The following is a 26,837-nucleotide window of genomic DNA, read 5'->3' as shown; positions in this document are numbered from 1 at the left end:
GATTTGATGCTCGAAGTTTTAACTTTTAACAATCTGGACAACTAAATTGTTAGGGTCCAAAGTTTATCCAATAATGAATACCAGATGGTACGTAGAATAGATATATTACAATAATTACATTAAAAACTCAAATTCATGCCCAAGGCCCAAATAAAAAATCCAACTAACAATTCTTCGCTCGTAATCTCTTCGATAAGTTTTTTTTTTTTGGTCAAATTAATCTTTCTTTCTTCTGGGTAAGTAAATCAATCTTCTTTCATGTTTTCATGGTCTCATCCTGACTTGAACACAGCAATATCATAGAGTTAGAAATTCATTGTATCACTCTTCAAGGATAAGTAGAAACATGAAGATTAGACTTGACAAGTAAGATAATGTTTCTCTACAATAATCATCCTATATATATATGCAAGGAAAAGAAAACATGTCCAATGTAAACTTCGTATTCTTCCTCTATCAAGGTTGCCATAAACCCTAAAGCAGGCCCGAACTGATTTTTTGTACAAGTGGAAAAAGCATGTGTGATATATGTGCAATCAGAAATCTTTTGAGTTCATCGTATTGAACGAACACCATATACATGACAGGTCCAAAATATACACCAGGTCCCAAGGCCCTTCAAAAAATATGGAAATCCACCAGTCAAAGAAGGAACAAGAATGCAATAATAAAGTACCTGTAGTAATTATATGCAGTTGAATTAATTACATTGTGCTGAAGCCTTATTGTCATGCTTACAACTGCCACCATATATACAGCGTTTGTTCCCAAGAACAAGACGGACATAACTTTATTCCTAATTTTCACTATCAATCGCCTCTCGGAACTGGTCCATCCAAGGCTTTTGTGCAGCTCAAAGCAATCCAACCTATACAGAATGAGCATGTAAAAAGCACCCATAAATTGGTGCTCGTATTATCATGCAAACACCCAGCGAAAAAGTGCTTGTGCTATAAAATCTTGACCGCCAAAGTAACTTTAGGGAAAGGTCGGAATCAACAATCTCAAATACGTTGGAATAGAAATCTCAAAGCATTTTCATGACCCACAGCTTATATTTCTTCATATAGAGATAAACAAGAGAAGGTCCAATCAAACTCGCATCAGAAAGGCGCTTGCAAAGCTTAAGGTAAGTTTCTATATTTCCAGATCGGTGGATCCGTTTTCTTAGTCCCTGCAACACAGCTGCCCTGTCCAAATACTCCGGATTAAAGCCTAGATCAAGCATTTTAATTAGTGTTTCTGCAGCATCATCGAAATGTCCTCCTTTAACGTAACCTCTCAACAACCATGATAGGCTTTTCTTCTTGCGCAAAGAGCTTGTAACCTCAATTCTAGTAAGCAACCGTGCAATGGCACTGGCCTCTTTCTGGGAAGCACAGATTGCTAGAACAATGTCATAAAGGTCTCCGTCAGCCTCTTTGCCCACAAGCTTCATTTCCCACAACTGCCTTTCAGCCTCCAGTCCCCGACCAGCACAAATATACATTGCAAGGAGCCTCTCGTGAACTACCCCAGAAAGTGAAGAGCTTCCCTCTTGAATCACCCAATTAGACAGGTGTACTCCATCGGCTAAAAGATCTGACTGATACTTTTCAATAAGCTCAACATTTTCTACATCAAGCTCAGCTATAAACCCACTCCTCGCAAAACCTTTCAACTTACGTAAAGTTTTGGCAAATTCATTCAGCTCTTTAACCACAGCTGTCATAGCAACGAGGTAGCTGTAGACCTCTGGCTTCAACCCAGATTCTCTAAGACGAATCACCAACTTGACCGCATCCCTATAGTTACCCTCAACCTGATAGAATACAACTTATATTGTCATCCACATAAAATTCAAAATCAATCTAAAATTTAGAACATAAATACCATGGAAACAACAGGTTACAAAATTAGCAATTATATTCATTCTGGATGTGTATCGATGGCCAAGAAACAAACCAATTTCACAAACTTAGTTGGACAATATTTTTTGACAGCCGAAATATATTTGACAATCAGCCTAAGAAACATAGGTTGATACTTGGGTTTGATCAATTTGCAGAAATTGGTTGACATCCTCCACATTATAAACTTAAATATCATAAAATTAGTACTTAGTACTATATATGGAAGAGTAGCAATTTGAACACACTTTAGCATCAGAATAGGAAATTTGACTCAGTCCCTTTTCTCAGACCCAACTGAAAACAAGCAACAAACAGTAAGAGACGATTCAGCTTCAACAACTAAAGCCATCCCAGGCAACATGAAACAAAACAGTAAGCTATTATACAAAATAACCACAGGAAGAATAGAAAATCAAACTACCCAAAAAACTTAAAGTGAATAGAACTCAAATCAAAAATGATTTCCAAAACACCAATACAAAACTCATCAAAATTCATCCATGAAAAAGGAATTCAACTAAATTCCTCGACACTCACCATCATCTTCCAAGCAAGATACCCTGTTGGGCCACCCTTGTGCCCCTCCTCTCCATTACTATCCTCAACACCAACACCAATCCCACGCCTCAACAGCTCCTCCACAAACAAAACCACTCTCTCCCTCTCCTTCTCACCCATCTCCCAATACAAAGATATCACCTTCTCCGCCATACTAAACCCGGGCTTCAACCCCACACACTCCATGTCCACCAGCAAATCCACCACGTCACCAACCTCACGCCCCTCCTCAATCAACTTCCTCACCCACCCGCACATTATCGCTACCATGAGCTCCATTGTCTCCTCGTCCACACGATTCTCCTTCTTCAGCCACTCAAACACCTCGAGCGCGCACCACGAATCCCTGTCAGAATATTAATCAAATAGCTAAGTTTTGGCACGAATATCAGAGCAAGCAATTCGAGTTCGAAAGACTGATTGACTAATTGAATTCGTAGAATATTAATTAAACAATTAAAAACTTTTTAGCTTTCGAGATAATCGGTGTTTATCTACCTCCCCTCCTGAGCGAAGTAGACGAGCACCAACTGGAGCTCCCTCGCCGAGAGCCGCTCGTTCATCTCCCCCAGCACATCCGACGGCTCTCTAACCATCCTCTCCAGCTCCTCGATCGCCTCGAAGAACCCCTCGCTCATCTCGTCCTCGTCGTCGCTCGTCACGAACCGGTCCAGCTCCACCGACTTGAAGGGCCCGATTTCTCGGACTCTGCTCGGTCTCGCGGCGACCACGAAGCTAGGGTTTCGGTAATAACAGCCGATTCTGGTGGAAATTCTTGAACTCTGATAGACCCGAGAATCTAAAAATCGGTACCGTCGAAGCGAAAACGACGAAGAAAACGGAAAATTTAGCTCGGTCGACGGAGCAAATGAGTACGCGGAGGCCATTTCTTCAGAACAAAGCGGTTTCCGCCTGTTTGGCTGCCGAGAAAGTTAGGGAAAAAGAGAAGAAAGTAAAATAGTAATAGTAAAGCTCCCGTCCATCAAAATCAAAACAGTGGCTTTGTTCGCTATAATTTCGAGTGGGGCTTTCCCGATAGTTAAATGACTAATGACTATAAAGAAGACGCGAAATTCTTTCACTTTCGTCTCTCTTTCTCTAAGTTTCTCGGCAGTCAAACAGAGCAGTTAGGTTGCGGTTTTTTGGTAAATTTGCAGAGAAAATGAAGTAGAAGAAAGGATACATTATTTAGGGAAGCGAGAGAGAGAGAGAGAGAGAGAGAGAGAGTGTAAATTGCAAGTGTGGTGGAGGACAAAATTGAAGGGGTTTTGGGATCGGGTAATAGTTGTGGCGCTCATAGACGGCGATGATAGCATTGGCTTGGAATTGCCACCGCTAGCTGCAAGACAAAGTCGCCTTCGTGAGAGAGAACCGTTCGTAGACGTGGTCGCTAGGGGACTTCACGGTGAGTCAAGAACCTAACGGGGACGTGAATTTACTCAAGTGTTTCTTCGGACAGGTGGAATTTGGACGTGTTTCTTCCTTTTGCTCCTAAATTGGTCAAGGGCAAAAGAGTCTTTTCGTCCTTTACGTTTCTTTCTTTCTTAATTTTTTGATAACTACTCTTGGCCCTCGAAATTATACTTGATTTGCAATCGTTTATCATGCTTTAAACATAAATAATAGAACCTTCTCAAACTAGGGGGTACTTTCAGTTTGTCCCCTCCCCATTAACATTTTCTGTTAATTCAACGCATGATTGAAATTGACTATTATACCCCTATTAGAGGTGTGAAAATATAATTGTCTTTAGATTAATAAAATGAAATAATTGCACCGTTGGTTCCTGGAGTTGACCATAATTATTTTTCACTCCCTGTGATTTAAAAAGTTCATGAGAAGTCCTCATGGTAAACACTAATTACAAATCAGTTCCTAAACACATTTTCCATCCAAAAGTTAACAGATTCCATTAGTCAGTCATGTCACACCCAATAGAAAGCCGACACGTGTCCATCACAATAAAAAAAAAAAAATAAAAAAAAATACAAAGGAGTGGTTGTCAGGCCATCCCCAAATGATTTTAGGGGTGGCCGCGCGCCACCCCTATTGGCCGAGGGTGGCTTGGACACCCCTTTGTATTTTTATTTTTATTTTTTTAAACAAATATTTATTTTTTATTTATTTATATTTTTATTTGATTTTTTTTATTGTATTGGACACGTGTCAACTTCCTATTGAGTATGGCGTAGCTGACTAACAAAATATGTTAACCTAGTGGATGAAAAATTGGTCCAATGAGTGATTTGTAATTATTGTTTACCATGAGAACCTCCCTTGAACTTTTTGAACCATAAGAAATGAAAAATAATTATGGCCAACTCCAGAGACTAACAATGCAATTATCCCTAATAAAATTTAGAGAAGAGTCTCCCTAGCCAAACCCATGGTCAGATCTTGGGCCTCGGCCGTCGTGGGTCTCCATTCACATAGGCCCATGGTTAGGGTCTCCTTCCACATTCTTTTTTTCCTAAAATTTTTCATTTGACTTAGGGGTATAAATGTATAATAAGGAGTGGTAGTTCGTGTTTGCATGTCGGGTTCGAATCGTATCGAGACATGTGTATAAGACTATATAGATCAACCATAACCCGACCCATTTAACTAAACGAGTCAAACTCTTCGACCATAACCTTATAATTTTGTATTGGGTTCGTGTTGAGTTCACTGGTCATTTAAAAATTATCTGTCATTATGACGCTTTTCGAATTAGGATCGTGTCGAAGCATAGACATAACACTATATAGGTTAATCATAACTTGACCCATTTAATTAAACAAATCAGACTCGTTTGGATTCAATTCGTATCGTCTTTGAAAGTCATGAAAAAAAATTGGCAGCCCTAAATATTAATTATAATAGACATTTTGAGTCACAAGTGGGTTAAGTGATGCATTTTTCGTCCAACTTAAACAAAATGTTGATGAATGGGGTAAATTGAGAGCGTCTAATAATTTGTGGGAGTTTATTGTTACTTTTTAAAGTTTGGTGGGGTGATTACAAATACAGTGTCAAATTGAGAGGTATGTGTCATTTATCCTTTTAGAGAGAAAATTATTTGGAAATACCAAAGTAAAAATCTACAACCCACAACTAAAAATCTTATATATCTACCTTTATGCTTATAAAAAAAATAAAAATAATGTTTGCCCTAATTAAATATTATTGGTTTTTATTTTTTAGGGAAATAACATATTTTTGCGAGTTCAAAGTAATTAACCCAAAAAGAGATGAAAATTGAACCTTGCAAAACTTGAAAGAGACTCAGAGAGAGTCATACATTAGAGACTAAATCATAAATCTCATCCCACTATAGTTGTACCCATGTTGTTATGTAGAAATGTGCACTTATTTGTAAATGTAAGACGACTTTTATGCGACATAATTATTCGGGTAGGTGTTTGGCCAGCCTGAAACATGTTCGACCATGCGAATCCTATGAAAAAATTCTCTCACAATTAGCAAACCTATCAACTATTGCTAAAAATTCGGATTTCTAGTGGTTACTTATAGATTGGTCCTCTATCGTAGCAAAGAGAGGAAAAGAAAAGGATCATCCTAGAGTCCTGCATTGCCTTGTACAGCTTTCTTCGTGTGGCTGATTCTTCAATAGAACATATGTTCCCAATGGTCCAGTCCAAAACAAGTCTCAGCCTTTGATGAATGCATAATGACTCACAGTCACTACCAGCATTTTAACCTTAGGCTCTTCCTAATTGGATCAAACTTTTAGGCCAAGCCCAACAGAGGATGGGGATGGGGAGGAATTTGGTTTACAAAATTACAGTCAATTTGGCTAGCTAACGAGAGATGGTCCTAATGGGATTTACATGTTAAAGCAGGTGTTTAAAGAGCTTGAGATGTGAAGCTCACTTGTCCAAAGACGCGTAAATTCCATAGAAGTTCTCTCTCATTAGCTCTCTGATTTGACTGTAATGAAAAAAAAAGAAAGAATTTTACTTACTACTCTTAATTTTTCATTACTTTTTTAATCACATTAATAAATTTTAAAAAGTGTCAACTTAGTATATCAATCTTCCATGGCTCGTTTGGATGTGTGATTTTTTGAAAAATTGTGAATATCGAAAAAATTTGTTTTTGAAATTATGTTTGGATGGTTTAGGAAGCCCGAGACAAAATTAGAAAAAAGTTGAATAAAATATGAGTAAAATTTGATATTTTAAAAATCTCTCTCACCCAAACATGCCATCAGTCTTTTTTTTATTTTTTTTATATTTTTTTTTTATTTCACATTTTTGTTAGAATTTTTCGTTAAATCCTAATGGAGGGGTGCCAAAATTCTTAAAATACCCCTCATTTTTTTCAGGAAAAAAAAAAAAGAAAAAAAATTGCAAGGATTTGGGCATTGGTCAGGATTTAACGAAATTTGCAAAAATACCCATACTTAAAATCTTTGAAATTATATATATATATAGGGTATTTTGGGGGATTTTTAACAAGATGTAACAGAAAATCCTATCAGAAAGGTGAAATTAAAGAAAATTGAAATACTGATACACTAAATCGACACTTTTTAAAGTTTATGGGGTGGTCAATGAAGTTTTTCCTTAAAGAATATACATTATACAAATAAATATCGAGTGTAGTATGCTATGATGATCCAGATCTCTAGCAATTTAGAAATTCGAGTAAAAAATGTGAGAGAATTCCTATGGGACTTATACGTCCCAAAAGGTAGGCAGGTGGTTGCTCGAGCTAGACTTTTTGAGACAAATAGGCTTCACAAAACTAGGGGTGAAAATGCAGGCGGATAATAACCACTCATATCGGCTGATATTCGCACCTAATCGCTATTCACACATGCGAATTCAGTTATCAAAACCCATTGTTCATATTTGCGGATAGCGAATTAGGTTTTGCAGATGCAGTTAATAACCGCATCCGCATTCCCTTTATATATAATATATATTAAATATTTAATTAAATTAACTAAAATGAGGTCGTTTTGAATTTAGTAAGTTTAGGACCTTTAGATTATGTGTTCACATTTTTATTTTTTTTCACTATCATCTCAAAGTCATACTTTACTACATTTATGTTTTTTCTTTTCTTTGGGTAATCTAAATTCCGATTACTCTATAAGATAATGATCCTCTATTGTTAGTAATAACTACATTATTTAATCTTCTATATAGATTTAGATAGTAATCTAAAACGTCAATTACATCGTATGCAGATAGCTGATAATAACCTCATTTAATAACTACAATAACAGCATAGATACATAGAGTAATCGCATGATGCGGATACTTAAAAGTAATAAGCACATTATGCGGATATAGATATTGCTAATAATCGCATTTACATTCATATTTTCATTCCTACATAAAACATTATTATATTTACTGTTCCAATTGCTCGCAATTTCAACAACAAAATTGCTAAGATAGGTATCATGCTATATGGTCTGACCCATCCATGACATGCATATGTATCGGGTTTGATGTAACACAAACCACGATGAGCACAGGGATAGAGGAACTAGCTGATAGTGGTGGCGGTGGTGAGGGTTGGGAAAAAGGACAAACATACTCATTCTCAAATTATTGTTGGATCCGCATTAATAGGGCTAGTATTCCCATGGGCAATAAAATAACTATTTTCCAGTGGACTGGAGCGGGATAAATTAATGGTAGGGGTTTTGAGCAGTTGACCTTTCACTGGCAAATTGGCAATGGTCTAAGCTTTTCGAGTCTCAATGAGCATAGAAAACAAACAAGTTTTGGTTTAAATATTCCCCACATGCAGCACTAGACAACTTTTGATAGCTATGAAGGCCTAATTATCTCAAATCCTTGCCAAAATGAAGGTCATATAATAAGACATTAGTTTCATTTCTTATCATTAATTATATCATTGTTATTAATATTGTTACTACTCTAGCATATATAATTGTTCTCTAATGAACATGATGGTATGATGAATGAGCAGTTTAAAAATTTGTAAATCTACATTACCCACTAATAAGGACAATGTAATCTTTTGCTAAAGGATGCCTAATTTTTAATAAGGAATCTTTTGCCGAGAGAAGGATTATTTTCACGTTGTTTTAGTTCTTGTCGTAGACGAAATCAAGAGGACTCTCAGTCCATGTCGTAAGAGACTCTAATTTCGTCTCAAATTATGCATAAATTTTAGAACGGAAAGAGAGACGGGGTTGGTCCCCGGTCCCCTTGATTCCGTCTCTTGTTCTTGTCATGGGTCATTTAAGTAGTTCATCATGCATTGTTCTCTTACCATTGTTTGCTAATTTGGAGGAGATAATGAAATTTATATTAAAAAAGAAAAAGAAAAGAAGTTGACGTTTGAATTGAAACATATGGAAAACATCAAAATTGATTTGGAATAAAATGTCTTTCTAAATATTCAATAAATTTGTTTAAGGCCCACCCAATAACCCCATTGCATATATGATCGAAAAATATTGGACAGTTGTAGCCTGCCACGTGACGATCATCAAAAACTCATCATATATATAAGGACCATTTCTAAGGAGCTCCTCATCACTTTAGAAGGGGACACTGGTTCTTCAGTCTTTTAGGATAGATCGATGTTTTCAGATGATCATTTTTCTTGTTTTACATATGACTCATCGCCGGTTTAGCGGTCCAAAAATATAGTTGAACAAGTTTATTAGTGACAGTTAATTAATTAAGAGTTTTCCTTGTAGTTGGTAATATATAACTTATTGAAGCATATTTAGTACAAGGGTTAAGACTTAAGAGTCCGGCTACTATGCGGTACTAAAAAGTACCAAATATCTGCGGTAGTAGCGGGGGATGATCTTCCCCTTGCGCACGTTGACATAGGCCTCGCCCTCGACCTTGTCTACATTCTTGGTCTTGATGTAGAGGTTCCCCTCGCCGTCAAGGACGGTGAGATCCGAGAGGAGCTTGGACAGAAGATTTCTGGACAACTCGATGTAGTCTGTCTTGGACCAGTGCCAGTTGTGGACGTTGGCTAAGTGGGGGCAAAAGGTTTCTGTTTGACTTTAATGGAGGTCACGGAGTTAAAAGAAAAAAAAAAAAAGTCAAATACGAAAAAAAACTAAAAACATGTTGGCTATGAATCCTAGCCGTTCCGACTACTACCGCAAATATGCGGTACTTTTTAGTACCGCATAGTAGCCGGATCCAAGACTTAAGAGTGGTAGCTAGGATTTCGGTCTTAATTAATTAAGTGTGTCACTAATAAACTTGTTAAATATTAAAGTGTTAAAAACAGATTAAGACAGTTAAACATTTTACTAAAATTTCATTATCAGATCAAGACAATTTGCTAAGGCCGGTTAAACATTAATTATCACATTAAAATTTTTAATAATATAAAGTAATCAAAACAAAGATCCAGCCATAATTCGCTCATAATTAAGCTAGTTCCATATAATTACAAGGGTTAATCTTCAGTACGGGGGTTTTTATCATGAAGTCAAGTCTGCGTGCTAAACTAAAAAAAAGAAGTAAAAATGCACGTGAAAATTACATGTATTTTGGATACCGGCTTGTCAGTTTAATAGACTGGATCAAAGAAATTTTCTCTAACTTAGTTTAATAAAGGAAAACTTTATTCCAAAAACAATAATACAAAATATTTTCTCATGCATGTGTTAGCAGGTGCTTCAGAGAAGCGTGAGTCTGAGGTGGAGCAAGGTCACCAAATACCCAAAAACCATTACTAGATCTCCTAACTGGCTCTTTTGCACTAAATTACAGCATAAGGCTAGGAGAGGTGATATATAGCTTCATGTAAATTGTGATTAGCAACTAAAAAGGATCCTTCCTTTATGGAATCCTTCTCCGTGATAATCACAGTGTCAAATCGCCAGTTGTTCCAAAAATTTAAGTTGACAGGAAAAAAATTGAGAAGTGAATTTTAATATCACATTAAATCATTAGTTATATATGTTAGCTAGGAGTTTAAACTCATAGGAAAAAATAATTAATTTAATAATTTTAATCAATATTTTAGCACAAGAATATTTATTGCATGAATTTTGAATTGATCCATTTTGGTTCTATTCAAAATGCTTATTACAATTGAATGGTGCTTCTTCTTTAATTAATTGAAAAAGAAAAAAGCTTCTGTTTTTCTTGATCTACTCCCAGTTGGACTGTAGCTCGATCTATTATTTCTACCAAAGAAAATAGAACAATAAAGTAAAAGAAGGGGACTTGAGGCCACATAAAGGCTTTATAAGAAGAATCAAGTCAAAGCTTGTTATCTTCTATAGCAGATCGACTAGCTAACCTCCAATCTCAGAATCATCATCCTCAGTCTAGCTACGATATCGTGGTAGTGATGGCCGTTAGATTAGAAAACAGGCACTGAATCCAAAATATGTCAGAAAGCAGCATATAAAAACTTCACAAGGGATTAGGGAATCTTCGAGAAGTGAAAAAACCAGTTTTGTTGTTATCAGGTGCGGTCATGCATGGTAACAAGCAAAGACAAATCCGTGATCGATCACCGACAACAGGAATCATCTCAGCACAGTTCTCTCAACAATGCCCTGCCTCTTTCCATTTACATTTGTATAATTCACACGTGAAGGTTTCTTCCACTCGCCTTCATAATGCGTGGCCTATTATATATATACAGCTACTCCATGCTTTAGTGGTAATAACTATTTTTCTGAAAATTGTTCTTGTTCGTACAATTGACCGCACGCCGGTCATCCAAGGAGACCTGCTAAGCTAGTGGAAGACACTTCGATGCTTAAGTCAATGAAGAATTATAAGAAAAATAGAGAGCTGGATATATGTAGAGATTCTAAATGTTTATATTATTTATATGATACATTAGACTCTTATTTGTAAGGAAAGAGATTTAGCACACCCCACGTGGTGCCTTTAGATTGGGGTAGTGACCTGGGGCACGCGGCACCATCTGGTTGGTGAATATATTGGCGGTATGGACTACGCCACATAAATGGTTGACATCCCCAGTATGAACTGCTCATCGTAGTGACATAAGTGCATGGTGGTCTTGTAAGGCCCGAGGGGGACTCTAGTAAATGATGTCACCAGTTATAAACTTGTATATTCTCATCTTACTAATTTTATGCAGTTATTTTATGAGAAATGAGAAGAATGACTTACCATACTTTATATGAATTCATTCATACTTGAGGGTTTTGCATAGCCTAATCCCTATGTGAAACCTGCGAGAGGTCTACCGGCGAAGCCTGCTCAGAGTTCCACCAACCAAATTTTATTGAAAAAGGTAGTTTCGATATTTGACCTTTAAGTGATCAACAAGAGGCTAGGGCGACATAGATATTCTTTATGTTGTAACCCCTTATGTGTTATCATTTTTATCGTAATGAAAAATTGCAACAACTCTACGGACGTAACCCTACGTAAAGCTGATATTTCAATGTGTTTATTTTTTCTGTTTCGTTTCCTAGCATGAACAATATCTAGTGATAACCTAAAATTTAAGAATTGAGTAAGGTTATATATCACATTTTTATCTCACAATACAATTATTCTACAATATTGACAATCCAAGTCAACCATTACATCAATCAATGTTAAAATGAAAAAAAAAATAAAAAAAATAGGGTTGGGTGAAACTGCAACATTAACATTTTAAGATAAAAATGTAGTATTTAACATTTCTCTTTTAAGAGTTTAATTACTAATTACATGTTTGGCGTGCTAGATTCAAGAGTTGATTCAAGCTAGAGATAGTCAAGGTAGGTAAATCTCAAGTTTAATAATGTGTGTCTAGATATAGATTAGTTCAAATTTTAATGGAAGGAATGTGATACCTACGCGCCTGCTAGGGTGTGGGTCCTGCTCCTCTAGGGTTTATAATTCCATGCATGTTAATTTCCACTTCTCGAATATCTTTTATCCAATCTTTCACTTACCCCAGATAACAACTGGTCCAAATTCTTACTTTACATGTTTTGCCACATCATTTATACATGACATGACATTTATCCTACATGAATCATGAATAGGTCGAAGATCTAAAGTCTTTGTGCAGAAAACTATCTGTACATTTTTTTTTTCTTTCATATTCTTTTTTATGGAATTACTTGCCGGGTGAAGAAAATTTGCTCTGAAAAAAGGAAGATCAAGATCAGCAGCGGAGGAACCATGTTGATAGACACTTTCTTTATGAGAGGCAATCACTTCGAATTGAAGTACTGATCACTCACTTTCCAACTTAAAGGATTTTCCATATATAGAAAGAATTAATTAACCATGATGGAAAGTGGGGAAAACGATGGCTTGAAGATGAAATCTTCAGACGAGGAAGGAGATGATGAAAGTTATAAGAGCAAAAACAGTGCAAGCTCGAGCAACAGCATAGTTGAGGAGAGTGAGAAGAAGGCCAGCTCTAGTACTGGGGTGCGGCCATATGTACGATCCAAGGTGCCCAGACTAAGATGGACTCCTGATCTTCATCTTTGTTTTGTACAGGCGGTAGAGAGACTAGGGGGTCAAGAGAGTAAGATCTTCAATTTTTTTCACTTTTTTTTTTTTTTCCAGATAACAGTACTGTTGCAAATTCATTTCAGCTTTTGGGAATTTCTACACATAAAGATATTATTACTTGCAGTACCTCATACATGTAAGATCTTCAAGTATATATGGTTTTTATGTTGTTTTCTTCTGGTGTAGGAGCAACTCCTAAATTGGTTTTGCAACTAATGAACATCAAGGGCCTTAGCATTGCTCATGTCAAAAGCCATTTACAGGTAAAACAGTTAATGGGTATGAGTATTAATTCATATATTTTCTAAAAAAGAAAAAAGAAAATTGGGTATATATGTGCAGTGTTTGAGATTCACTTTATTCATTGGGAGTCTCATTTTTGTTTCAAGCAGATGTATCGAACCAAGAAGATTGATGATCAGGGTCGAGGTATACCGTATATATATAAATATATATATATATATATATATATATATACACCAAGTAGCTAGAATTTACAAATTAGGGTTTATTTCCTGCTCACTCATGCTTTTATTATTTGAAACTCAGCTGTTATCTTTCATGAATTGACAGTTATAACCAGTAGAGGAGATCTTATGGGAAGTACAGATCACCATTGCCAAAACCTTTGGAAACGGTACTCCATGCTTCAAAGTATTGATCCAAGGGTTAGCCCCAAATTCAGGTAAGTAGTGTTAATTAATACCTACGATTTTACCTCACTACAAGAATTTTGATCTTTTTAGTGACGACTTTTTGTCGTCATTGATATGAAATCTTTTCTAAAATTAGTGACGATTAGCTAGCAACAGTCGTCGCTTATAAGCACTTAATTATTAGCAACGACTTTTGGGTCTTTGTAAAAGTTTGATCGCCAATGATCAAATTTCTTGTACCATCTTTAATTACTTGCTTAAGTGCATTTACCAATTTTCTATATGAGTTTCTCTCTTTCTCTCTCAAGATATGGCGACTTTTCTTGGAATGGTCAAGGGAGCTGGATATCCTGCAAGCCTTATGTGACTGATCATAACACCAATATTAGAACAGGAGATACCCTTTATGGGTCAGTAGCTGATCAAAGGGTTTCTGAAGGTATCGATTTGAACAAAAGGAATATTGGGGCTTTCAACATGAATAACATTAACATTGCCTTCTCTAAACAAAGTAGTAGCAAGAGAAAACTAAAAGAGTTCCAGGAAGAATTTCAATGGTTGTTCAATCACAATTCTATCAAAACCCAGACAAAGTCCAGGCCTATAGAACCCTCTTTCAATACTGAATTATTGCATGGAAGAGGAAGGGAGAGAACCGGTGGAGAAGAGCAAAACGTGGGGAAAAGGAAAGTTTTGCACGATGAAATTGATTTGAGTCTGTCATTGAGCATAAGATCAAGACAAGAGGAAGATAAGAGAATATCATGGATTGAGGGAGAAGTGGATAGCAGTACTTTATCGCTTTCTTGTTCTTCTTCTTCAAAGAAGGGAAACTATTCTATAGATCTCAACATGCCATCAAAGCTTAGCAGGTTGACAGATGATAATAATGGAAAAAAATCCGAAATTGGCGAGTACCCTTGATCTGACTCTATGAATTAGAGAATTCTAGTGAGATCCTGTTGGTACTTGTACAAGAGGATACGTAGATTGTTATTGTTACAGCTGAAATATGATCAGGTATCGTTGAATGTTTCTTATCATATATGTTATCCATTTCATTTTTCAAATGCAACATGTTAGCTATCAATTTCAGCTCAACATTTCAGTTCTTTCTATGTTGCTTATGAATGTAAAGTCCCCCCCCCCCCTCATTACGATTAATGGTTGTTAAAATATAATTAATTTAAATTATTAAGCTTTTGAGATAAAATGATTTAACATAGAATCGGGGTAGAGGTTGCAAAGGCATATTTTTTGACAATTGGATCAAACAAACGTGTCTACAAGACAAAAAGAAAACCATCGGAATGGTGCCGGTCTGCAGCTGACAGGGGACCCTTTTATGGTTGAATAAAGGGAGTGTTAGCTAGGTACGTGGTAAAGGCCATACCTCTTTTTGTGACTTAATTCAATCTTCCTTATGTCAGACACATTTTGATGTGATCTTTAGTAGAAATTGACAGATTGTTAGTCACACAGTGCACTCTTAGACATTATGACTTATGAGCCTCTTTATAGAGTAGATCGCCTTTTTGTGGGGTGGCCCTTTTATTAAATGGGCCCAAGGCTTCGGGCCCTAAGCATATTCCTGATATCATTAGATGTCATGAATTTGAACTTTAACTCCATAGTTTACTCTTTATTTCACTTTATAGTTTACTCTTTATTTTAATTTTTTTTTTTTTTTTGAAATAAGTGGTGATTTAACACTACTTTAAAAACTTTCTTTGACCATTACTACTCTCATTTCACCCTTTTTCATCTCTTCATCACATTCTCCGGTCCCATTCTTACCAAGTATATGCCTTTGTTGTGTTCCTCACAAACCTGTTTCAAATGCTTTCCTTTGAACTCCAGGTGTGATCCACACCTGATAGTACCTCCTGTCAAAACATTTACAGATCGAGATTATAGCAACATTAGCGTATAAACAAATGACAAAACGGTGTCTCTGTATGAATTAATAAAAAGCATGTTGGGTTGGGCTTACCTCTTCTGGATTTCATATGAACTTCCAGCCAGGGTCAAACAAAGGTTTTAATTTTTAATTTTTTTTTTTGTTATTTTCCACTTCTTTTTAGGTCGGAATAAAGTGTATCATCAAGGTGGTGTTATGGCAAGGTTTGGGCCTGAAGTAATGTGCTGATCGATCAGTAACTACCTAGCCTGGCCTTGGTAAGTAATAGATTGTTATACATGAAGAGAGCCCATGATGTTATTCGGTGTTAAAAGCGGATTGGGATTCTCTGCAATTAATTGTTTGAATTGCATGTAAATTTGGGCAATCCCATAAAGAGAGGATGTGAGACCCACCTATCTTGGGCAATTCGGCCCTTCTAGAAATAAATTTCATAACAAAGTGAAAAAAAAAAAATGAAAGTATAGTGTGAGAGACATGAAAACTACGTGATTCGACAATAAACTTATATCCACAATTGAAAGCCTTATATGCTAAATATTTTCTTGATTTATTTGATTGTTAATAATTTCAAATGTAAACAAATCGCTTAAATTGGGATAAAATAATCCTTTAATTTATAGTAAGCAAATTAAGCCATTTATCACAAAGGATTTCTATCATTATCATGACCCCCTCAAGATGAGCAATTCGTTAGCTAGCGTTGATCTTGAACATCAATTGAATGACTGAAAAATGGCTACGATGGCATGAATTGAAAAATTGACTGCTATGGCCGGAACTTGGACATCGACAACTCTAACCAGTATTGGCTACTATGGCTAGAACTTGATGAAAATTAATGATGCTCTGGCTGTAAATTGTGTGTTCGATCCGACAATGATTCCGTGTAATGACCTAAGAAAAAACGATAACCACATCTATGCTATCACCTCAAAATGATTAGTTAATTTGAAGTTTTTCTAAGAATCTCTTGTAAAACCCAGTCTCACATAGTAACTAGACAATATAGGACTTAATACTCATGATTATCTCTTATAAACCACTTACTCTATGTGAGTTATTTATCTCTTTCCAATATAGGACCTGGGTGTTACAAACTTCCCTTTTAAACCCCTGATGTCCTCGTCAGGACCACGTCATGTGGTGCTTCAGTACCACATGACCTGGCGTTACTAAGTGGCTTTGATACCATTTGTAAAGACTCAGGAAAAATCGTTAGCCACATATGCGCCATTATCCCAAAAGGACTAGTCAATTTCAGATTTCATAGAATCCCTTATAAATTTCAGTTTCACCTAGTAACTAGGTAATGTGAGACTTAGCCCCCATGCATATCTTTATAAATTACTTACTCTATGTGAGCTATTCATCTCTTCCCAATATGAGATTAGAGTGTTACAAACTCTCCCCCTTAAACCCCTGGCGTTTTCGTTAGGGCCACGTCATGCGGTACTCCAGTAGCACATGACCTAAGGAAAAACGCTAGCCACATCTGAGCTATCACCCCAAAAAGACTAGTCAATTTGAAGCTTTTCCTGAAATGTGGGACTTAGCGCTCATGATTATCTCTTATAAACCACTCACTTTATGTAAGCTATTTATCTTTTCCCAATACAGGACCTAGGTGTTACACTCCGACTCTCAATCACTCTTCATGGAAGAGTAATTGAAAAAAAGGAAAATTGGGGTCAGGATAAAAAGATTTGGATTTTTTTTTTTAATGAAATATGGGAACGAATCTATGAGACTTTTGATTTTAGTTGTCGGAGATGAGGAAGATCAGGCACTCGATCGATGTTACTTACATGTATGAGATTTCATAACAAAGTAAAGAGATGAAAGTAGAAAAAGAGAGACAAAAATTACATGTTTTGACCATAAACTCTTACATCCACATGTTAAAGCCTCAAAGGCTATATATTATAATAATTTATTTGATTGTGTAAGACTATTTAGAAAACTTCACATTGCGAAGAATTTCAAATGTAACCAAATATCTTAAATTAGGATAAATAAATTCCTTAATTTAAGAAAAACAAATTAAGCCATTTATCACAAAGGATTTTCTATCCTTATCAACTCTAAACACCGAGCTATCTAAAATAGATGGGCTCCACACCTACCTTATATGCAATAGTTATTGGAATTGCGTGCAATGCGAAAACAGTCAATTATAAGGGATCCAAATTCCTTAGAAGCACGCTTTTGCAGTCAACAATTTACTCTGAGAGTTTTTTTTTTTTTTTTTTTGGATAATTGCACCGTTGATCCATGTGGTATGCCATAATTATTTTCACTCCCTATGGTTTAAAAAGTGCATGGGAGGTCCTTGTGGTATGCAATAATTACAAATCGATCCCTGACGTCAAATTCTGTTAAAATTTTTAACAGATTCCGTCAAATACCACGTCAGCGCTACGTGTCGCCATCTTATTGGCGACACGTGGCGCTGACATGCACATCTTAATAAAATAATATAAATTTATTAAAAAATAAATAAATAAACTTATTTTTAAAAAAAAAAACAAAAAAAAAAAAAAAAAAAAAAAAAATGGGGCAAGGGGGTGGCCGCACGCCACCCCCAGTGGCCTCGGCCACTCCCATTGGTTGGGGGTGGCTGCCACCCCCTTGCCCCATTTTTTTTTTTTTTTTTTTTTAAAAAAATAAGTTTATTTATTTATTTTTTAATAAATTTGTATTATTTTATTAAGATGTGCATGTCAGCGTCATGTGTCGCCAATAAGATGGCGACACGTGGCGGTGACGTGGTATTTGACGGAATCTGTTAAAAATTTTAACAGAATTTGACGTCAGAGATCGATTTGTAATTATTGCAAACCACAAGGACCTCTCATGCACTTTTTAAACCATAGGGAGTGAAAAATAATTATGGCATACCACATGGACCAACGGTACAATTATCCTTTTTTTTTTTTGGGAGGGGGGGGGGGGGGGGGAGCGGGAGGGCTATTAGTTTAGTAAGAGGTTAAGCCATAGAAAATGCAAACAAAATTGTATAAATTCCTTAAGCCATGAGTAATGAGACTATGGTCTTAGATCTACTCTCTCCACGAGACTTCATTACTACATTCATGCATGTAGCTACAATTTAACTTATGTGTGTTGAGAGTGGGAACCTCGGCCATCTATATATTCATAAACATGCAAAATTAAAGTCCAACACAGCTCTCATTTCAAGAGAAAACCTTTAAAAGGAGAAACAAGGAGCCTAGAAAAATGAGCAAACTCTAAGCTTGAACATAGCTGAAAGCCTAAAATGGCCAATGGGTGTCTAGGCCAGGCTCTATTTCGATACTAAAGCCAATCGAAGAGCAGTGAAAGCTAAACCGTATGAGAGGTACCCTAAATCCTGGGAAATATGATACGTTTATAATTACAACTTTTGTACAAATTTGTTGGGGATCGAATTATCATTCTCCAAGCACAAATGGGCTACGACTGTGTTGAACCCGAGTAGATCCACGTTGGTTATAGCGGAATGGTCGGATGGATAATAATCTGGACACAGGACTCTATATATGAGAAGGTTTATCAATCATCTTACTGGGCACGCATTCTCGATAGTCGAAGACTGGCGGTCGGACCAGGAGTATCGTCTGCCCCGGCAGATGTGGAGATTTTATGTATAGAATCTCTAGCATTTATTAGAATCTCCCGCATTTAGTAACCCAAGTACTCAATAGGGTTAGATCTGGCCAAAGGGCAGTCTTGGTGCCAAGCCTAGTCATTGTTCGCACTACGCCGAACCACTATGCATCTCATATCGAGGTGGTCAGCAATTCCGGGAAATGAGGGATCCTTCATATGTCAGCTAATTCAAAGGAAAGTATAAATAGATAAAAAAAGAGCGGGTAAAAGGGGGTTGATTGCATTCTTATTCATCTTGATAAGAACTCTCACTGATTTAACTGTCGGAGGAGGCTCCGCCGGCCAACCCTTGACGCACCTTTGCTGTTTTGTAGGTCCTTGCTTGGTTGATCAATATTGGAGGAGTGGAACCCTACATTAGTCCCCAGAAGACCAATTAGGAGTTGACACGTCACCATATCGAAAAATGTACTAACAAACTCTAACAACATTTTTTAAGATCAACAATTGGATATTTATAACACATATGTAGAAAAACAGATCCAATGATTGATCTTTAAAAAAAAGTTGTTAGAGTTGTAAAAGTTATACGAAAATTGTACAACAATCATTTCTCAAACCCTGACTCTGTCAACTGTACCGAGCAGGGCAGGGACCCGCCGCCACACGTCGATAATGGCTCGAACAAAGCTGACTCATACTTGCTTTTTATTTGCTCCTACACGAGTTACCAACATGAAACTATAGAAAAAAAAACATGTCTGTTAAATATGGACTTTTAACTATGAAAAAAAAAAATTGCTCTCATTTAATCTATTAAACAGATATTTATTTTTAAAATAAACAATTTTTACATGTATTTTAATAAAATTAACAGATTATATATATATATATATATATATATATATATATATATATATATATATATATATATATATATATATATATATATATATATATATATATATATATATATATATATATATATATATCCATTTGTAAGATATACGTAATAATTATATAGGCATAGTTAGAATTTTCCATTAAATCCTATCAAAATTCTCAAAATATATCTGCATTTATTTTTTTTTTTTAAAAAGAAAAATTCAAAGATTCAGGCATGGGTATTTTTGCAAATTCCGTTAAATTTTGACCAACACCTAAATCATAGGAATTTTTTTCTTTTTTTTTTTCCAAAAAATAGGTATTTTTAAAATTTTGACAGAATTTAACGAAAAATTATAATGAAAGTTTGAGATAGAAAAAAAAAAATAAAAAAAAAAAATAAAAATTGAAAGATGGATACCCTAAATTAACACTTTTTAAAGTTTAGGTATCTTTTTCAAAAGTGATGAAAGATTATGAGTTATAAGTGAAGTTATTCTCCCTAATTATATACGAAAAAACCGTAATGGTAGGAGAGAATGAAAGGGGTTGAAACATCAAACACCCACATCGTTACTTTTAATAATTTGAGAGCGACATTGCCAAACCCGCGATAGTTCGAAAGGGCGGGTAAGTAAAGTTTCCCCTTATCTTTTGCAAAAAGTGAGAATTTAACATAGTATCAAAGCAAAGATCTTATTTATATAGTCTTTGTCATTCACCTCCTACTTAAATTAAATATTTAGGAGAACAGGGGTGGAACTGTATGGCGGCTTGGGGGGAGGGGGAGGCTTCCAAGCCACCCTGTTTTCTCCATTTTTTTTTTTAAAAAAAAAAAAAAAAAAAAATACTTTTACAATCGTTTGAAAATTAAAATTTTACCCTGGCCCTTTTTTATTTTTAAGTTTTACCCCCCTCCCCCTCCCCCAAGATTATAGTTTCGGTCTTAAAAGAGAGTTTGATCTTACATGTGAAGGGAAGTGTTAGAATATTAATTAAATGATTAAACTTGACCATTTTCTATCAACATAATATTTTGAGATTAGGGTTGAGTCAATAGATTTTGAGGTTTAAGGCGACAAATTTAAGTGGAGCCATTTTTATGTTTAAATTTAAATTTTTTTAGTTTATATATATATATATATATATATATTTAATTTTTTTTTTTAAAAAAATCGTTCTTATTGCTCTTTTGCTCATAATTTTTTTCCAAATGACATGTAGAATTCATCTTTGCTACGAGACATTTAGTTTCAACGTATGGCGTATATTGTGTTGAGCTATATATAATTCTATTTATATAGAATTTAATTTGCGTAAAGAAATTTACTTTATTTTTAACATTATTTTAATGAAGGAACATTATTTTTAACATTATTTTAAGTTTTGATGAAATTATGAGTTTAATTAATTACTGCCTTAAGGGTGCCATTAATGTGACTTTACATTTTTCTCTTTCTTTCTCTCTAAAGTCTCAATATCTTACTATTCAATTCATTATAATTATTTTTTTACCATAAGTAGGGCCTTGACTAACCTCTTTATCATAATTGGAGCCTTAAAAGGATTTTTTTTTTTTTTTTCTCTTTTCTTTTTTTAATATAAAATGTAACTTAATGATACTGTTGCTATTGGGGATATATATATATATATCTTAACCGACCACCTAATTTTTCTAGACAATGAGCCTGTTCTGTTTGGAAATAAGTGATAATTTAACAATTTAATTAGTACCCTTAATCACCATCCTTAAAGAATTTAATACTGCGGTTTTCCATAAATCTTATACATAAACACATATAGTCAACTTGATCGACGACGTAAAAAAATCATAGCACAACATGCAATCTTGACAAACAAAAAGAGAAGGAGGACATCCAATATTGATCAAGAGCAGACAAGAAGACTATATATGTATTTTTAAAGGTTCAAACGAAGCAATTGGGAGCTGTATCTGGGTTCGAGGATCGGAGTTGTAGTTCAGCATCTTGTCTATCCCGCCCAGGTTTGAGTTAATGTTGTTCACTTTCTGCTGCGTCCCAGATTGGTTTAAGCTTGGGTTCACCATCTGCCCCAGTGCAAGTTCCCGGCCAACTTGGCATCCAGGCCTGTCCTTGCTTTTGTTGTGCTTGTTGTTTTCTCAGATGTAGTTGGTTCAGCCTATGCACTTGTGCTGTGTTATCTCCGGTACTAATCAGGGCTGCAAAAAACGTAGCATTTTCGTTTATTCACACACGCAAGCCTCCGCACACAGATAGAGATTCCCATCAATTTTGCTAGCAATTCTAACAATATCAAATGTGAAAGAACTCTCAAGTTCGAGACCTGCTCGAGCAGGTGGGTTCCATGAGAGCTCGATCTTTCACATTTGTTGCCCGAATCACCTAAAACCTACTCGAGCATGTGGATTTCATGAGAGTTTTCTTACATTTATTATTCGAATCCAGGCAGCAATTAAATGCTAGGGATTTGAACCCCCACACACAGAGCTTGAAAACGATAAAATTTTAGGATTTGACCATAGAAGAAAAAATAACACTGCGCTAAAGGCAAAAGTGATTAAGGTTACAACAATTGAAAATAGGATGAGTAGGTACCAAATGGCCAGCGAGAAGATGATTGCAAACTAAAATTAAATTTTCTGTAAAAAAGAAATTAAAAAAAAAAAAAGAAAAAGAAGCCAAATGACTAACGCTAGTGCGAAAGAGGCCGGTTGTTGAAACATCAATTATCCAAAAAGTTTGAGTTGATAAAAAATAATAAATTTAATTAATATTTAAGCTGATACTAATATAGTATTTGAACTCAAGAACTCTGTTCTAATACCATGTTAAATGATAAATTTAAGCCGATAAAAAATATTAAATTTAATAATTCAATTAGTACTTTAACAAATATATATAGTTGACACGTACGAAGCAACGATTGGAAATTTCAAAAAACACAAAAGAGAAATGTTTGGGCTAAAAATAGGTAAGAAAATGAAATTGTATGATCAATTGCAACGTACGATTGTGAATTTGTGATCAATATCTCTTGAGCAAAGCTTCTAGGATATAACTATACCCTTGCGCTTATAGTCATTAATTTCTGTTCGAGGTTATACATAAAGAAGACAAAGGCAACTCGACAATTAACTGCTCCTACGTACACACATATATATATATCACTCATTTTGTTTCAAAATAAGAATAAAATCCTGTACAATAAAATTATCTTATTACAGAACCGTCCATGTTAAGGCATTTTTAAGCTCGATTTGCTCAAACAATCCGAATAGGCGAGTCTTGAGCTACCCGAATACTTGTAGGAGCATATATTAATTAATATGATAGATTTCACTTTGTTGAAAAGAGAAATATATACGAATAGGATCACTTTGCAGATATGTCTTAATTCCTTGATTTTGATATGCAAGAATGGAAAGAAAGCACACTTCCTCTATAACCATATAGAAACCATAAACTAAGAAATTAACATGAATAAGGGGACCTAGCTATTACTGTCAGATGTTCACGTTAAGGAATATTAGCTGTATTAATCTATGTTAATTATTTGAGCTGATTTTACCTTGCATCCTAGACTGATTTATGTTTGGATTCGCCATCTGCTCCATCCCAGTTTCCCAATTAATCATCCTTGCTGTCTGCGCGTGCTGTTGCTGGTTCAGATGCAGTCGCCTAAGCCTGCTCACCTCTGCTTTGTTCTCTTCAATTTCGGCTACCAAAAGAGAAAGTTTTTCGTTAAAGAAACAGGTAGTACGAGAAGACGACACAGACACAAACACACACACACGCAGAGGACGTCGGTGTCGTAGCTAGTCACCGTCTCTCAGAATTTTGTTGTTGGTGTAAGCCGACATCTGCTGGTTCAAACTCTGTTGCTCCAGATGTAACAAACGTTGCTGGTTTTTATAAAGCATAACTTGAGGAGATAGTACTGCTATTTGAGCCTGCATGTATATACAAAGTATATATACCAAAGATAGAAGATCCGTAGATTGACGCCATATTATATATCTTGGCGTATAAAGAAAATATTGGAAAAAACTTTACTTACTACTCCTGTTTTTTAATCACTTTTGCAATTATATCTTTAAGCTTTAAAAAGTGTCAATTTAATATATTTATATTTCAATTGTTTTTAATTTCAGCCATCTATTAGAATTTTCTGTTAAACCCTAATAGTGGGGTGTCAAAATTTATAAAATACTCATTTTTTGGGGAAAAAACAAAAAGAAAAAAATTACAAGAATTTAGACATCGGTTAAGATTTAAAGGAATTTGTAAAAATCTGAATCTTTTTGAAATATATATATATTTTAAGAATTTTAACAGGATTTAACGAAAAATCATAACGGATTAGTGAAATTGAAAAAAAATTAAAAATCATGGGTAGTAAGTTGAATTTTGTCAAAATATTGAAGATAATTACCTCTAAAGCTTTCACCTTCCTTTCCATCTCAGTGACGTAGTGAAGCTTCTTCATTCTAGATTTCTGTGCAGAAAGTCGGTTTGACATAATCCTACAAATCAAAAATTAAATTAAAGTATGCAAATCCTTGAATGTTTATGATAAAAACATAAACAGATAGGGAGAATATGGATCACCGGCTGAGCTTTTTGGGGTCCATGTTTGGATCTAGGTTTCGACCCCATCTGTAGTACCGGACGTCATTCACTGTCGTTGTCTGATCAGCTTTGATGGAGTTACTTTCACCGGCGCCGGAAGTTACACCACCGTCGGATGAAGGAGACGGGTTTTTGGTCTTTTTGTTACTACCGTCTCCTGTCGATGCACGAGGCGAGATGGCTTCAGGTGGCCGGAAATAAATCTCGGTTGTCCCGTCCTTACCTGTTAAAGAGATGATAAGGTGATAAAAAAAATAAATTTAATTATTTAATTTATATTCTAATATTACCGAAACCCTTGTCACCATGGACGTTCATGAGAAAGGGTCTTTTCCACACATGAAATGAACTAGTGCCTAAAGGAAGATTCGATGGCGCCATGATAGGGAAGGGCTGCATCGCTTCAGTTGAACTTTTAGGCCATGGTGTCACTTCCAGGGCAACGCCAGTACTCTTTTTGTTCGTGCCCTCCATATCTCAATGCTTTGTTCCTGCAAATTACAGATCATACAGGTAATTAGCATTAGGAGTAAGGAAATGAAACTTAATGAAGGAAATAAACTTTCTAATCATACTCACCCTAGCTAGCTAGCTAGCAAGATGGATGAGTAAATGGCCTGTGGGATTAAGAGCATTGCCTGGCCCTAACTTTATAAAGAGAAAATACAGCAAAATTACCAAATATTTCCATGTCACATTATTGCACCACTCCTTAATCCCCATAGCGGGTCATTTGGTAAATTTGAAACACGTCCAATACCCTAAAGGGAAATATTATACACCCTATTTTTATGCCATTATATTGACGTGACACGGTACGTATAATAGTCGTTGGATCCGCCCTTGTTAAAAAAAAAATTCAATAACTTCTAGATCCTGCCACGTCAACATATATAGTGGGATAAAGGTGCATGTGGTGCATGTATGGCATTACTATTTACTCATACCATAAAATACAAATTTAGCCCCACATTGTTAAAAAATTAATTTTAGAAACCATATTTTATCCCACAACGATCGATGACGTGATAGTCACACCCAACCATTAGATCAATCATTGTTATATATATATATATAGGTTTAACCATATAAAATGAAATTAGACTCGGCCTTTCATTCATATTATGACCTCTCAATGAAAAATCCCGATTCCGTTAATGATAGATACTATTCGTCGCATGCATTAGATAATAGATAATTTGGTTGATTTACATGGCCTCATAAGATATTGATTATGATTGAGCTAGCTAGGTATTCCTTTCCAATATTCATGCTTAATTATCTCTATTAAGGGCCTCGATCTCCAATGGTAATTAAGACCCACCGCCATATGTTAGAATATGATAGCTGTCGCTTATGCTGGTTTGAATGCATGCATGCATGAGAAAGCTACCAGGAGTTTTTGAAACTGAATTCAGGCTAAGTATGGAACCTAATAATTATAGTACAGCAAACATGTCACCAAATTGTGCCATGTGGCCGGACATGCATGCAATTCGATTTTTTTTTTTTTTTTTTCTACAAAAAGCTTGCACAATAATGAAGTTAATTCATACATTTTAAGCTACTAGGGTTTAATCGTGAAGGAGATAACCCAAAAAATAAAATAAATAATAAAAATAAAACAAAATAAAAATCTAGCTAGAAGCAGATATTTTCAATATTTTAATACGAAATTCAGCGTTGAGTCGCCCCAAATTAATATTTTTTTTCCAAATTTGTTTCAGATGACTTAAAAAAAGTCACTTTGTTTTTGAGTCTTTGACATGACAACGAGTACTACGTTCGATTATCAGTAGTTAATTAATTAATTATTTCGAACACTATTTATATAAGCATATATTCTGCGTTTTATAATCTATATATATATATATCCTTGTTCCCTCACGAATAATTCATGCTACAAAATTCAAATGTATGTTCGATTATCCCTGATAACCTTTTTCTTATTTGAATAGAAAAAACAAAAAAATGTACTTACGATTACACACAGTAGCAAAGTCAGGAGTTTAGTTCAGGGAAAAATTAAAAGGTATAACCCCAAGGGGTTGGCCTATATAGTGGTTAAGGTTGGGACTTCTAGGGTGTGAGACCTATGAGGTCACGAGTTCGAGACTTGTTGGGTGCTACATAGCTTTCTCTTGGGACCAGTTACTCGGGCATAGCCAGCGATTCAAGCGCTCCATGCGGATAGGCAATTCTCATGGGGCATA

General features: G+C 35.4%; 3 protein-coding genes across 4 annotated transcripts; 1 reads left to right on the top strand and 2 right to left on the bottom strand.

Annotated features, from left to right (window-relative positions):
- Nucleotides 1–660: 660 nt before the first annotated feature.
- On the bottom strand, nucleotides 661–3,846 carry LOC133878481 (pentatricopeptide repeat-containing protein At2g30100, chloroplastic). Its single transcript, XM_062317037.1, has 3 exons — nucleotides 2,949–3,846; nucleotides 2,430–2,796; nucleotides 661–1,801 (listed from the first exon to the last, which is right to left on the bottom strand). The coding sequence occupies exons 1-3, from the start codon at nucleotides 3,335–3,337 to the stop codon at nucleotides 1,028–1,030; spliced, it is 1,530 nt and encodes a 509-aa protein (XP_062173021.1). The 5' UTR covers nucleotides 3,338–3,846; the 3' UTR covers nucleotides 661–1,027.
- Nucleotides 3,847–12,358: 8,512 nt separating this feature from the next.
- On the top strand, nucleotides 12,359–15,895 carry LOC133878034 (uncharacterized). 2 transcript variants are annotated; one of them, XR_009901834.1, is made up of 6 exons: nucleotides 12,359–12,932; nucleotides 13,106–13,182; nucleotides 13,312–13,348; nucleotides 13,493–13,604; nucleotides 13,884–14,595; nucleotides 15,660–15,895. XR_009901834.1 is itself a non-coding variant. In XM_062316516.1 (5 exons), the coding sequence occupies exons 1-5, from the start codon at nucleotides 12,686–12,688 to the stop codon at nucleotides 14,497–14,499; spliced, it is 1,089 nt and encodes a 362-aa protein (XP_062172500.1). In that variant the 5' UTR covers nucleotides 12,359–12,685; the 3' UTR covers nucleotides 14,500–14,618. The 2 variants fall into 2 exon arrangements, 1 of the variants encoding a protein (XP_062172500.1); XM_062316516.1 differs by lacking the exon at nucleotides 15,660–15,895 and having other exon boundaries at nucleotides 13,884–14,618.
- Nucleotides 15,896–22,005: 6,110 nt separating this feature from the next.
- LOC133876945 (probable transcription factor PosF21) lies at nucleotides 22,006–25,098 on the bottom strand. Its single transcript, XM_062315167.1, has 6 exons — nucleotides 24,915–25,098; nucleotides 24,604–24,847; nucleotides 24,428–24,518; nucleotides 23,819–23,945; nucleotides 23,564–23,713; nucleotides 22,006–22,193 (listed from the first exon to the last, which is right to left on the bottom strand). Exons 1-6 carry the CDS (start codon nucleotides 25,096–25,098, stop codon nucleotides 22,006–22,008), a joined length of 984 nt encoding a protein of 327 aa, XP_062171151.1.
- Nucleotides 25,099–26,837: the final 1,739 nt, after the last annotated feature.

The sequence above is a fragment of the Alnus glutinosa genome, chromosome 9 (assembly GCF_958979055.1).
Source record: "Alnus glutinosa chromosome 9, dhAlnGlut1.1, whole genome shotgun sequence".
Taxonomy (NCBI): Eukaryota; Viridiplantae; Streptophyta; class Magnoliopsida; order Fagales; family Betulaceae; genus Alnus; species Alnus glutinosa.
This window is presented reverse-complemented; position numbering and strand designations above follow the sequence as displayed.